Source organism: Nerophis ophidion, linkage group LG12 (genome assembly GCF_033978795.1).
Source record: "Nerophis ophidion isolate RoL-2023_Sa linkage group LG12, RoL_Noph_v1.0, whole genome shotgun sequence".
In the NCBI taxonomy this organism is placed as follows: Eukaryota; Metazoa; Chordata; class Actinopteri; order Syngnathiformes; family Syngnathidae; genus Nerophis; species Nerophis ophidion.
Window position 1 is genome coordinate 66,703,087 of NC_084622.1, and position 14,959 is coordinate 66,718,045.

The 14,959-nt window shown below is 38.3% G+C and overlaps 1 protein-coding gene across 1 annotated transcript in view; it reads left to right on the top strand.

The window, feature by feature from the left end:
* Positions 1-14,959, top strand: part of elmo3 (engulfment and cell motility 3) — an 81,993-nt gene that overhangs the window by 47,735 nt on the left and 19,299 nt on the right. Inside the window, exons 11-16 of the mRNA XM_061918024.1 lie at positions 761-811; positions 879-1,001; positions 4,766-4,888; positions 6,832-6,936; positions 7,022-7,130; positions 7,222-7,358. Coding sequence (XP_061774008.1) covers positions 761-811; positions 879-1,001; positions 4,766-4,888; positions 6,832-6,936; positions 7,022-7,130; positions 7,222-7,358 — 648 coding nt within the window. The remainder of the gene's footprint in view (positions 1-760; positions 812-878; positions 1,002-4,765; positions 4,889-6,831; positions 6,937-7,021; positions 7,131-7,221; positions 7,359-14,959) is intronic.

A 14,959-nucleotide genomic window follows, 5' to 3' on the forward strand; every position in this document is an offset into this window, starting at 1 on the left:
TTAATATTTGAGTGGGCTCCGGGACCCAATGTCGTGAAAAAGTTGGGCCCCAAAGTCAAAAAGGTTAAGAACTCCTGATGTAGTGTTTTAAATGTTGGTTGAAAACAGCATTGGTCCCCTTTCAGAATTCAGGGACCACATTGATATTTTTCCATTTTGTTTTTCAACATGCTAAACCACAATCCAATTTTGGTCCATATATGCTAAGTATATTTACACAAATAACAGCTCACGCCTTAGAGTTTAGACACCGAAATGCCCAAATGTTGAAAAAATCTTAACCTATGATCTGCTAATGTTATTTTTTTTAAACATTATTTTGAAATCCATTCTTAAAGCCTGAAAATACGAAGGGTTTTCCTACACATAATTTACATTTTTATTTACAGCAAATGTTTGTAATGTAACAATAAATGCACATGTTATAATTATCATAAGTAATGTTTATGTTGTCTGTAAAACATCACATAAGCCTGACTTTGCATGAGATAGACAAGTCTTTCTTTGCCTCTGCTCGAACTCTGTTTGCTTTCGTTGTACGGGAACAATTCCCCATTCAACTGCCGTCTCCTCCTCTCTCTCATCTCGCTTCATTACGCACACTTCCTCACAAATCCTCCCTCCAACTCCCAGCAAGTCAGGATTTCATCATTGAAGTCAAAGTTTAATCCTGTCTAACCTTGTAGTTATGTTACTACTCATCTGTCGCCACCTGGTGTTAGAATCCTGTAATCACAACTTCTTTTTTTTTCCCTCCCAGGAAATGTTTGCATTCATGAATAAGAAAAATCTCCGCCAGTACATTTACAAGGTAAATGCTATTCTTAGATATGTAATCACATGACTTCATACAGGAAGCTAATGATGTTCTGTTATAGAACATCATCCACAGTTCTGGTTCAGTCCAGGACGAGATGGCCCACTACCTCTATGTCCTACAATCAGTGGCTTTGAATCACCTGGAGCCCCGAATGAGGATGCCGCTGGACTGTTACAGCCAGGTGAGACACATACACAACATGTACACTTTGGTTTGGGCAGTGAGAAGAGTTTATAGAATTTTGCCCAAATAAACCTTGTGTATGTGGACAATATTGACTGTGCCCCGTAGAGATGCGCGGATAGGCAATTATATCATCCGCAACCGCATCACCAAAGTCGTCATCCACCCCCCTGCTAGCGGGGTGTATAAAATAGTCAGGAACTTTCATGGATACAAAGGATTCTGGGTATTTGTTGTGTTGTGTTACTGGGAGGATGTCCTCCCGAAATGTGTTTGTCAATCTTGTTTGGTGTGGCTTCACAGCGTGGCGTATATTACTAAGAGTGTTAAAATAGTTTATATCCCAACCATCAGTGTCACCCAGAATGCCTTGCAGTCGTGTGCGTGTTGCCCCGGAAGCCACACACAACATGTTGCTGGACTGACAAGCAGACCGTACATGTTGTAGAGGGCGACAAAGTCAATGACTTCATAGCACGCCCTAATACTTATTAACTGGGTGACTGCCGGCAGTCATTCTAGAGAATATTAGCGTCTCCTATTGTCTTCTTCGCTTTGTGACACGGGTCTTAAATGGCTCTTTGAATGGCAAAGGATACCGATCCCAGAACCATGTATATCAAATATTTCCGGATGGTTCAACCGCCACCCGCCCGAATCTAATTAAAATCTATTTTTTCGTCATGTCACCTGCACGACCCGCGGACTCCGCAGATGAGACCGCAAACCACGCGTTTCTAGTGCCCGGACTGGAATTTCAGAGGACAGTTGAGCTATACTGTTAAACAAGATGTACACTGACTACTCTAAAGTAGACCAACATTTTTATATTTTTACTACCTCTGTTATGGGCCCCTTTTTGTATGATTTGGTTTTCAACAAATATTTTTCCCCTGGTTTTCATGTACCATCTCAGTTCTTATACGGCCAAGCATTGCGAGATACAATAATTAGTCTGTTATCCTGCATCTTAAAGTCCTACTGAAAGCCACTACTAGCGACCACACAGTCTGATAGTTTATATATCAATGATGAAATATTAACATTGCAACACATGCCAATACGGCCGCTTCAGTTTACTAAATTACAATTTTAAATTTCCCGCGAAGTGTCGTGTTGAAAACGTTGCGAATGATGACGCGTGCGTTTGATGTCAACGGTTGTAGCGGACATTATTTTCCAGCCCAGTCCAAGCTATAAGTAGTCTGCTTTAATCGCATAATTACACAGTGTTCTGGACATCTGTGTTGCAATTTGTTCAATTGATAATGGAGAAGTCAAAGTATAAAGATGGAGGTGGGAAGCTTTTAGCCTTTAGCCACACAAACACAGCCGCTGTTTCCTTGCGTAAAATTCCCAAAGATGAAGCTTTACTATGGATCAGAGCGGTCAAACGAACATGGATCCCGACTACATGTCAACCGTCAGTTTTCGGTGAGAAAATTGTGGTAATAAGTCGCCTCTTACCGGAGACATCAGCGAAGTTTCCGTCCTGCTACAGCTGCCGTGACTTCCCTCAGAGACTCTGGCATGAACACACCCGTGGCCACACCCCTCCGACTTTCAGGTACTATTTAATCTCACTAAAACACTAACAACACAATAAGCAGATAAGGGATTTTCCAGAATTATCCTAGTAAATGTGTCTAATAACATCTGAATCGCTCCCACTGCAATCTCCTTTTTTTGTTTTTTCTAGTCCTTCACTCTACACTTCCTCATCCACAAATCTTTCATCCTCGCTCAAATTAATGGGGGAATTGTCGCTTTCTCGGTCCGAATAGCTCTAGCTGCTGCTGGCTAGGATTCTTTCTTTTCTTAGTTTATTTCGAACATGACATACCTACAACATTATACATCAGGCAATTTCATCATTTCACAATACACAATACATCATGTCTGAAAAGGAGTAGGAAGAAGCAAAGCTTATTTAATCCTACCCCTTTCCCACGTTATAAACAATGTTCAGATGTGAGGAGCTCCACAACCCGTGACATCACGCGCACATCGTCTGCTACTTCCAGTACAGGCAAGGCTTTTTTATTAGCGACCAAAAATTGCAAACTTTATCGTGGATGTTCTCCACTAAATCCTTCTAGCAAAAATATGGCAATATCGGGAAATGATGAAGTATGACACATAGAATGGAGCTGCTATCCCCGTTTGAATAAGAACATCTCATTTCAGGAGGCCTTTTAGTTGTTGCACAGTATTTACTAATGTGACTGCAAAATAATCAATGGTTATGGTTTGAGTTTCTTTCGAACATCCATGCAATTACAACATGATACCGCACAATTTCCAGTTTCTGTGAAGTCAAAGATAGTTGCGAGTTCTAGCTCTTTGATAAAGAAGGTGGGAAGCACTATTGAACTCAAGAAAGAACTCGTAGCAAAGTACGGATGTGTCATCTGTGTGAATTTTTCCTCCTTTCCACCCGCTCTGTTCATCCCCCTCTTTACCTACAAGAATCTTCAGTGTAAAAATGATGCTACACTGCAAAAACTGAAATCTAAGTAAGATTAAATATCTCAAATAAGGCTGATATTTGCATATTTTCTGTCTGATAAGATAATTCTTCTCACTAAGCAGATTTTATGTTAGAGTGTTTTACTTGTTTTAAGGGTTTTGGTGCTAAATGATCTCAGTAAGATATTACAGCTTGTTGCTGAGATTTGATGACCTATTTTGAGGTAAAACTTGCTTGAAACTAGAATATCAACTGTTGCAAAGCTTCATCATTAACAACTACTTTTTCAAAACATTCCTATTTCAAGCATTAAATAAAAGATTATGACTTTGACACAGTTGTGTCTCCTAATTAAAACCAATGAAGTAGGTAAGTATAGGTAAATGGAGATAAAAAGTAGGTAAAAATTGATAAAAGGTGAAAAAAAAGTAGGTAACCATAGGTTAAAAAAAAGGTATAAGGTTGGAAAATATTGATAAAAGAAGGTAAAAAGTAGGTAAACATTGATAAAAAGGAAAAAAGTAGGTAAATGTAGGTAAAAAAAGGTATAAGGTTGGTAAATATTGATAAAAGAAGGTAAAAAGTAGGTAAACATTGATAAAAAGGAAAAAAGTAGGTAAACGTAGGTTTAAAAAAAAGGTATAAGGTTGTTAAATATTGATAAAAGAAGGTAAAAAGTAGGTAAGTATAGGTAAATGAGGGTAAAAAGTAGGTAAGTACAGTTGACACAGTACAGTAAACTGACAGTTAATATTTAACATGTGACATTTCAAACTATTTTGAACAGAAATAGTTCATCCACAAATAAATATATATATATATATATATATATATATATATTCCTCACTTGGCGCGATGATGTCATGTTATGGATGGGAAAATGCATTTGTAGTTATTAGTGAGAATATACTTATTTTAAGATATTTTGGGGTTCATCGAAGTTAGCTAATTTTACTGGTTTTGGAAAGTCTTGACAAGCCCAATTTTCTTGTTCTGTTGGCAGATAGTTTTGCTTAGTTCAAGTAAAATACCGCTCACTTTTGTATTTTTTTTTCTTGTTTTTTAACACTGACTTTTTGCAGTGTAAATGTTTAATCATCCATTTAGTTCATAATAAATGTGAATTTCACATTGTTTTCTGCCCGGTGGTTGGGGACCACCGTTATAGAACACAATAAAGACCTTATTAACTTAAATTGAATGTAAGCAATTTCCTCCTCATGACTTGACATTTCAAGTCTTGAGGTTAGATTGGCGGTCACTGAAAACGCATGCATGTTGTATTCATGCAGGAGCAGAGAGACAACCTTCACATTCTGCGGCAGACGGCCTTTGAGACGGAGAGTGAAAACAGCCTCAACAACGAGAGACGACGTTCTCTCTGCGCCAAAGAGTTCAAGAAGTTGGGCTTCTCTGTAAGTTGCTTTAGTATCGACATGGTATTTTAACTGTTGTGTTATATAGTTTTTCTATTATTAGGGAGCGATGTCCCTTTGGGACAGAGGACCCTATTGAATTTCTAAGGTTTTATTATTATTATTATTATTATTATTATTATTATTCCGCCGCCTCTTTGAGCTGTAATTTGACCCCCTTAACATGCTTCAAAACTCACCAAATTTGACACACATCAGGACTGGCGAAAATTGCGTTGTAATCAAAAAACCATACCCCAAAACCCAAAATTGCGCTCTAGCGCCCCCCTAGGAAGAAAACGCAGACAAAACTGTCTGTAACTTCCAGTAGGAACGTCGTAGAAACATGAAACAAAAACCACCATGTAGGTCTCAGTTAGACCTATATTTCATACATTCATACTTCCCAGCTAAAATCAACAGAAAAGTTTGCAATTCCCCCTTCGATACAAAAGTTGGCTAAAAAATGTTCGCTTTTTTTCAAACATTATCTCTAAGCACAGAAGAGAGATTAAATCCTTCTGATTAAAAGTTAAAGAAAGAGTTTTAATTACTACCCCGGTTTGGATTTTATGAGCCCGCAAAGAACTATTGCGCTGCTGCTGTTGTCACAAAATGGCGGCTTTCTGCTCAGACAAAACTCTAGGACTGTCATACACACATGAAACAAAAACCTCAATATAGGTCTCACTGAGACCTATATTTCATACACTGACCGCCCCCAACTAAAATCAACAGGAAGTTTGCTATTCCCACTTTAATACAACAAATGCATTACATTCACCATGCATTAGAGCAGGGGTAGGGAAGCTATGGCTCTAGAGCCAGATGTGGCTCTTTTGATGACTGCATCTGGCTCTCAGATAAATCTGAGCTGACATTGCTTAACACCATAATTATGAATAATTTCGCTGGTAATCACAGTGCTAAAAATAACGTACAAAATATAAAACATTCTCATTCATTTAAATCCATCCGTTTTCTACCGCACCTGTTCAAGAAGTCGCATTAATGGTAAGAAGTATTTTATGTCACGATGGGGGGGTCGCAGCTTGCTGCGGGGTCGTTCTCCCAGGAAGGCAGACGGACTACTCGGGACATGGCATTTAGGTAAAAACATGATTTCATTTTAACTAAAAAAATATACAAACAAAAATCGCTCACAGCGGAGGCACAACTTGGGCTAAGGAACAAAGCTAACGCATAAACAGACTATGAACATAAATCAAACAAAACTTACTTGGCATGAAGCACGAAGCTATGGCGAGGCATCAAACAAGTCAGCACAGGGCGACTGACTGGCAAAGACGAGCTTAAATACTGCCTTTGATTAGTGCTCGGGAAGCAGGTGAGCGGGCATTTTGTCCACCAGAGACAGGTGGACAAAATGAGTAACCAAGGAAACCAGACAAGGGAATGGAAAAAAACAGGAACTTAAAGAGTCCAAAGGACAAACAGCACATGGCCAAACAAAAACATGATCAACTGACATGACATTTTATTTTTTATTGGTTAGTTCAGAATAACAATGTTATTAAAAAGAATAAGAGACTTATCATACTCTAAACATGTTGGTCTTACTTAAAAATGCACGCATTTAGTTGTATTCAGTGTTAAAAAATATGATATGGCTTTTAGGGAAATACATTTTGAAATATTTGCCCTTTCATGGCTCTCTCAGCCAAAAAGGTTCCCGACCCCTGCATTAAAGTCTCAAAATGGCGGCACCATAAAATGCCCAAGCCACTTTACAACTGTTATTACTATGAGACTGATGTATAACATGTGTATACAACTTTTTCTCTGTGCAATAATCCATCCATCCATCCATCTTCTACCGCTTATCAGGGCTTGGGTCGCGGGGGCAGCAGCCAAAGCGGTCCCGTCCATCGCTGCTTGCAGCTTTAATTCTAAATGTCTTTGACTTTTTTGTATTTTTCCAGAACAATAGCAACCCAGGTCAGGATTTGATACGAACGCCTCCGGGTCTTTTAGCTTTGGACACCATGTTATATTTTGCGACTCGCAATCCCGATGCATACAGCAGGGTAAGCATGATTTTAGGTTTTTACGCAATTTCAAAATGATTCTACGATTTTTTTTTTTTTTTACTACCTGCCACCTTCTTGACAGTTTGTTCTGGAGAACAGCAGCAGGGAGGACAAGCACGAGTGTCCGTTCGCTCGGAGTAGCATCCAGCTTACTTTAATCTTGTGTGAAATCCTCCGCATCGGAGAGCCCCGTGAGTCGCCCATCAGTTCCTCTGAACTTTCAGTGTTGACAAATCATCTCCATAACCGGTCGTCCATCTTTCTTTTGCTTTATTCTCGCAGCCTCAGAGACAGGATCCGACTACCACCCCATCTTCTTCAGTCAGGACCGACTCCTGGAGGAGCTCTTTTGTGTGTGCATCCAGCTGCTCAACAAAACCTGGAAGGAGATGAGAGCCACACAGGAGGACTTTGACAAGGTGCAGTTGGCTAAATTTGCACTGCAAACATTCATCACAGTTAATTGATATTTTATTGCAACAACATTTTTTTATTTAGCCTTTATTTAACCAGGTAATAATCCCATTGAGATCAAAGATCTCTTTTCCAAGGGATACCTGGCCTAGAGGGCAGCAACAAGGTTACAATAAAAACAGTAAACAACACATAAAACATCACATTTACAATATTAAAACGTTCTCATATAACACATGTGCATACAGACAAGGTAGACTGCAATCCTTTCAAAGAAGCGTTAAACTCATTCAATGTAACAAGGCTTTGAAGTTGAATGTTCGATTGTAGGATATTCCAAGCCTTCGGTGCTGAAAACCTAAATGCTTTCTTGCCCAGTTCAGTTCTTACTTTAGGGATGACAAATTGAAGAACATTCATTGAAAGCAGATTGTGACTTCCTTGTTTTTTTTGTTAAAAGACAAGATAGATAAGATGGAGTGATACCCAGAATGGTTTTGTAGATGAAAACATAGCAATGATTGAGGCATCGAGCACATAAAGATGTCCAGTTAAGCATTGAGTATAAGACACAATGGTGAGTAAGGGGAGCGCAGTTGGTGATGAATCTCAGTGCCCCGTGGTAATGAAAAAAGGACATACAGTACAGTCAAAGTCCGGACACACCTTTTCATTCAATGCGTTGTCTTTATTTTCATGACTATTTACATTGTAGTTTGTCACTGAAAGCATCCAAACTATGAATGAACACATGTGGAGTTATTTACTTAACAAAAAAAAGGTGAAATAACCGAAAACACGTTTTATATTCTAGTTTCTTCAAAATAGCCACCCTTTGCTTTGATTCCTGCTTTGCACACTCTTGGCATTCTCTCCATGAGCTTCAAGAGGTGGTCACCTGAAATGGTGTTCCCTTTAAAGGTGTGCTTGAAGATCATCGAGAGAATGCTAAGAGTGTGCAAAGCAGTAATCAGACCATAGGGTGGCTATTTTGAAGAAACTAGAATATAAAACATTTCATCAATCTTTAGGAATATTGTCAACAACAGTATCAATATTAGTTATAATTTCAGCATAGCAGTGATTAAAAATCCCTCATTGACATTATCATTATCAATCAATCAATCAATGTTTACTTATATAGCCCTAAATCACTAGTGTCTCAAAGGGCTGCACAAACCACTATGACATCCTCGGTAGGCCCACATAAGGGCAAGGAAAACTCACACCCAGTGGGACGTCGGTGACAATGATGACTATGAGAACCTTGGAGAGGAGGAAAGCAATGGATGTCGAGCGGGTCTAACATGATACTGTGAAAGTTCAATCCATATTGGATCCAACACAGTCGCGAGAGTCCAGTCCAAAGCAGATCCAACACAGTCGCGAGAGTCCAGTCCAAAGCAGATCCAACACAGTCGCGAGAGTCCAGTCCAAAGCAGATCCAACACAGTCGCGAGAGTCCAGTCCAAAGCGGATCCAACACAGCAGCGAGAGTCCCGTTCACAGCGGAGCCAGCAGGAAACCATCCCAAGCGGAGGAAGGCTCAGCAGCGCAGAGATGTCCCCAGCCGATACACAGGCAAGCAGCACATGGCCACCGGATCGGACCGGACCCCCTCCACAAGGGAGAGTGGGACATAGGAGAAAAAGAAAAGAAACGGCAGATCAACTGGTCTAAAAAGGGAGTCTATTTAAAGGCTAGAGTATACAAATGAGTTTTAAGGTGAGACTTAAATGCTTCTACTGAGGTAGCATCTCGAACTGTTACCGGGAGGGCATTCCAGAGTACTGGAGCCCGAAATGAAAACGCTCTATAGCCCGCAGACTTTTTTTGGGCTTTGGGAATCACTAATAAGCCGGAGTCCTTTGAAGGCAGATTTCTTGCCGGGACATATGGTACAATACAATCGGCAAGATAGGATGGAGCTAGACCGTGTAGTATTTTATACGTAAGTAGTAAAACCTTAAAGTCACATCTTAAGTGCACAGGAAGCCAGTGCAGGTGAGCCAGTACAGGTATATATGTATGTATATATGTATATAAAGGTATATACAGTATAGGTATATATGTATGTATATATGTATATAAAGGTATATACAGTATAGGTATATATGTATGTATATATGTATATAAAGGTATATACAGTATAGGTATATATGTATGTATATATGTATATAAAGGTATATACAGTATAGGTATATATGTATGTACAGTATATATGTATATAAAGGTATATACAGTATAGGTATATATGTATGTATAAATGTATATACAGTATAGGTATATATGTATGTATATATATATATAAAGGTATATACAGTATAGGTATATATGTATGTATATATGTATATAAAGGTATATACAGTATAGGTATATATGTATATAAAGGTATATACAGTATAGGTATATATGTATGTATATATGTATATAAAGGTATATACAGTATAGGTATATATGTATGTATATATGTATATAAAGGTATATACAGTATAGGTATATATGTATGTATATATGTATATAAAGGTATATACAGTATAGGTATATATGTATGTATAAATGTATATACAGTATAGGTATATATGTATGTATATATATATATAAAGGTATATACAGTATAGGTATATATGTATGTATATATGTATATAAAGGTATATACAGTATAGGTATATATGTATATAAAGGTATATACAGTATAGGTATATATGTATGTATATACTGTATGTATATAAAGGTATATACAGTATAGGTATATATGTATGTATATATGTATATAAAGGTATATACAGTATAGGTATATATGTATGTATATATGTATATAAAGGTATATACAGTATAGGTATATATGTATGTATATATGTATATAAAGGTATATACAGTATAGGTATATATGTATGTATATATGTATATAAAGGTATATACAGTATAGGTATATATGTATGTATATATGTATATAAAGGTATATACAGTACAGGCGTAATATGATCAAACTTTCTTGTTCTTGTCAAAAGTCTAGCAGCCGCATTTTGTACCAACTGTAATCTTTTAATGCTAGACATGGGGGGACCAGAAAATAATACGTTACAGTAATCGAGACGAGACGTATCAAACGTATGGATAATGATCTCAGCGTCTTTAGTGGACAGAATGGAGCGAATTTTAGCGATATTACGGAGATGAAAGAAGGCCGTTTTAGTAACGCTTTTAATGTGTGCCTCAAAGGAGAGAGTTGGGTGGAAGATAATACCCAGATTCTTTACCGTGTCGCCTTGTTTAATTGTCAAATGTTAGAGTTGTATTATTAAATAGAGGTCGGTGTCTAGCAGGACCGATAATCAGCATTTCCGTTTTTTGGGCGTTGAGTTGCAAAAAGTTAGCGGACATCCATTGTTTAATTTAATTAAGACACGCCTCCAGCTGACTACAATCCGGCGTGTTGGTCAGCTTTAGGGGCATGTAGAGTTGGGTGTGACATTTATAAAAATAAAAAAAAAGAGCAATAGTGTCACGGTGGCTTACACTTGCATGGCATCTCATAAGCTGGACAACACACTGTGTCCAATATTTTCACAAAGATAAAATAAGTCATATTTTTGGTTTGTTTAATAGTTAAAACAAATTTACATTATTGCAATCAGTTGATAAAACATTGTCCTTTACAATTATAAAAGCTTTTTACAAAAATCTACTACTCTGCTAGCATGTCAGCAGACTGGGGTAGATCCTGCTGAAATCTATGTGTTGAATGAATAGAGAATCCTTTTAAATCAGGGAAAAAAATCGTTTTTGAATCGAGAATCGTGTTGAATTGAAAAAAAATCGATTTTGAATCGAATCGTGACCCCAGGAATCGGTATTGACTCGAATCGTGGGACACCCAAAGATTCACAGCCCTAGTGGTTTCTGTTGTTATTTGACATTTTACGTTAATGTGTTAATAATTTCGCACAATAGTCGCTCCAGAGTATAAATCGCACCCCTGGCCAAACTATGAAAAAAAACTGCAATTTATAATCCGAAAAACACGGGTATATGAAAATATTACTTTATCCTAACTTTTCCTGTGTTTTGTCATAGCCAGAGACAGAGGGGGAGGAGCTCCTCTTCGCTTTTCCTCTTTGGCGTTGTTGAACACGACTATCCAACATTGTTACATTTATTAGTTAGAAAAGACAAAATGCATCGTAGCCTTTAAAGTCCTACTGAAAGCCACTACTAGCCACCACGCAGTCTGATAGTTTATATATCAATGATGAAATATTAACATTGCAACACATGACAATATTCTGATAGTTTATATATCAATGATGAAATATTAACATTGCAACACATGACAATACGGCCGCTTTACTTTACTAAATTGCAATTTTAAATTTCCTGCAAAGTTTCTTGTTGAAAACATCGTGGAATGATGATGCATGTTTGTGACGTTATTGGTTGGAGGGGACATTTTATCCCAGCACCACTTGCGGCTAAAAGTCGTCTCTTTTCATCGCGCAATTACACAGTATTCTGGACATCTGTGTTGTTGAATCTTTTGCAATTTGTTCAATTAATAATAGAGAAGTCAAAGTAGAAAGATGGAGGTGGGAAGCTTTAGCCTTTAGCCACACAAACACAGCCGGTGTTTCCTTGTTTAAAATTCCCGGAGGTAAAGCTTTACTATGGATCACAGCGGTCAAGCGAACATGGATCCTGACCGAATATCAACCAGCAGGTTTCGGTGAGAAAATTGTAGTAAAAAGTCGCTTCTTACCGGAGATCAGCTTAGCTTGCGCCGTCCATAAAGCTGCTGTCGACTTCCCTGAGACTTTGGCGTCAAGACACCCGTGGACACACACCTCCGACTATCAGGTACTATTTAACTCACTAAAACACTAGCAACACAATAGAAAGATAAGGGATTTACCAGAATTATCCTAGTAAATGTGTCTAATAACATCTGAATCCATCCCAATGCAATCGCGTTTTTTTGTTGTTTTTTTTCTAGTCCGTCGCTATCAATATTCGAATCTTTCATCCTTGCTCAAATTAATGGGGAAATTGTCGTTTTCTCGGTCCGAATAGCTCTTTTTGTTGTAGGCTCCCATTAAAAACAATGAGTATGTGAGGAGCCATTAACGGGTGACGTCATCGTCTGCGACTTCCGGTAAAGGCAGCGACCAAAAGTTGCGAACTTTATCGTGGATGTTCTCTACTAAATCCTTTCAGCAAAAATATGGCAATATGGCGAAATGATGAAGTATGACACATAGAATGGACCTGCTATCCCCGTTTAAATAAGAACATCTCATTTCAGTAGGCCTTTAAAAATTGCCCGTGAGAGAATGAAGAGTATTTAATAAATACAGTTTTGGTCAATTGACTTAGTTGTGATTTCCCTCTCTGCATGAAAGTTTAAAAGTAGCATATATGAATGCAGTATGAAGAAAAATGTTTTAATGTAGACACAGAATCATCATACTGATGTGATGATATGTATCAAGTCCTAATATATATCGTATATTGCAATATGGCATAAAAATATTGCGATATTTTTAAAAGCCATTATCGCCCAGTCCTAACCTGAACATGCTTTCGCCTCTAAATTTGAACCAAATGAGCTACAGTTTTTTGAAAATTAAAAATATAATGGAAAAATCATCTTTATGATTGGGTGTTTCCTGACATCTAATTAGCATATTTTTAAGATGGCGGCTATGTAAAAATTAGGTGTACCTTAACTTTTGATACTTTTGGCAAACTATTTTAGGTTTAATGAGCATCTGAAACACACTGGAATGGTCAGATCGCCTTTTTTTTTTTTTAAACTTAATTTTTTATTTTATTTATTTTTTCTAGTCCTTCGCTATCAACATCCTCAGCCACGAATCTTTCATCCTCGCTCAAATTAATGGGGAAATTGTCGTTTTCTCGGTCCGAATAGCTCTTGATGCTGGAGGCTCCCATTAGAAACAATGTTCAGATGTGAGGAGCCCTCACACCGGTGATGTCATCGTCTGCTACTTCCGGTACAGGCAAGGCTTTTCTATTAGCGACCAAAAGTTGCCAACTTTATCCTGGATGTTCTCCACTAAATCCTTTCAGCAAAAATATGGCAAAATGATGAAGTATGACACATAGAATGGAGCTGCTATCCCCGTTTAAATAAAAACGTCTCATTTCAGTAGGCCTTTAAGCTAAATAATTTTTGATGAACACATTTGTACAGCCTCATTTTAAGGTCGACCGCGGTCCCTCACCGACATGCAGGGTAGACCACACAGTGATGGTCATGCTTGCACAACGGTGAACGTTGGAGCCAAGTGTCGAGCAGCAGGCGCTTGTCTACAAGGGATATTGATCATCTGTCTGTTCAGATCATCCTCAAAGGCAAAGCGGCCGTGCTATTGTCCGCCTCCGTGCTATTGTCCGCCTCTGCATGTCCACGTCACCCACAGCCATACTTTCCCACCAAGCGCTCCCTTGATGGCCATAAAACCCAGCGACCTCTTGACCTTTTACGGCGCTGGGCCAGTGTCCGGCGCCCAAGGCCCGAGATCTGGCCTTTTGTTTTTGTCAACTCCCTACCCAGGGTGCTTTGGGGCGAGCACAAAGGGACGCTGGGTGAACAAAGAGAGAAAGCGTGCAGGGCGGCAGAAACAGGGGGAGTAGCAAATAAGGAAAACAAAGCGTTCATAGCGTCAGCAGTAATTACACAACTAGAGAGGGAATTTCTCACAATGGTGTGTGAGGGCACCGCACTGCAGGAAGATACCACACTTAATTGACTTTTTACTATTCTTATTATTCAATGCAGGAGTTCCCAAATGGAATCAACCTGGGACTCACAGTTTGACATTGACGGTAATTCAGTCATGACCCACTTTTACTCAAATGGCATTTTTTTAAACATTCATACTCACAAATACATGTGCAAAGTGTGTTCAGTGAGGAATGAGGAGGAAGATGAGAACTGCATGTATACAAATAATGCGTAATTTAAAAGAAATATCCAAACTGCAGCACAGAATGGGATATTTAACTTACAGTATGTGTATACATCAAGGAGGAAGATGTAAAGGATATTGTTCAATTTTACCTCAAAATAAAAACAAGTCAGACACTGATTGTGTATGACATGTTTTATTGTAATTTTTTGGGGTCCAAATGTGAGAGAGAAATATTCACATTTAAATGATTAGCCTCATCAACCATGGGCTTAAGAGGCTTGTTAGACAAAGTCATATCCAAAGTAAAATTGTGTTTTTCTTCGTATCACATTGAAAGGGAGTCTTTAATGGTTGCTGTAAATGTTCAACTCTAAATCTGATTTTAAAAATCTGATTAAAAACTACTCAGACTGTGTTTCGGCCCATCACTGGCAACTTTTATTATTTTTTTGTACAAGGTTTCTAAGCCAAACATGACTCATTTGAGGAACTGAAAGTCACTGGAGTGAGGTTTTAGCATAGAATTAGCAAATAAAGGATCATTGACTTTTAAATATTAAACTTTTAACATTCATGCTGATAGCATGTTGGTAGAGGAGGAGTTTGGGAACCTGGTGAGGGACTTTGTTGTCTAGTGCCACACGAACCTCTTGCAGCTCAATCCGTCAAAGACT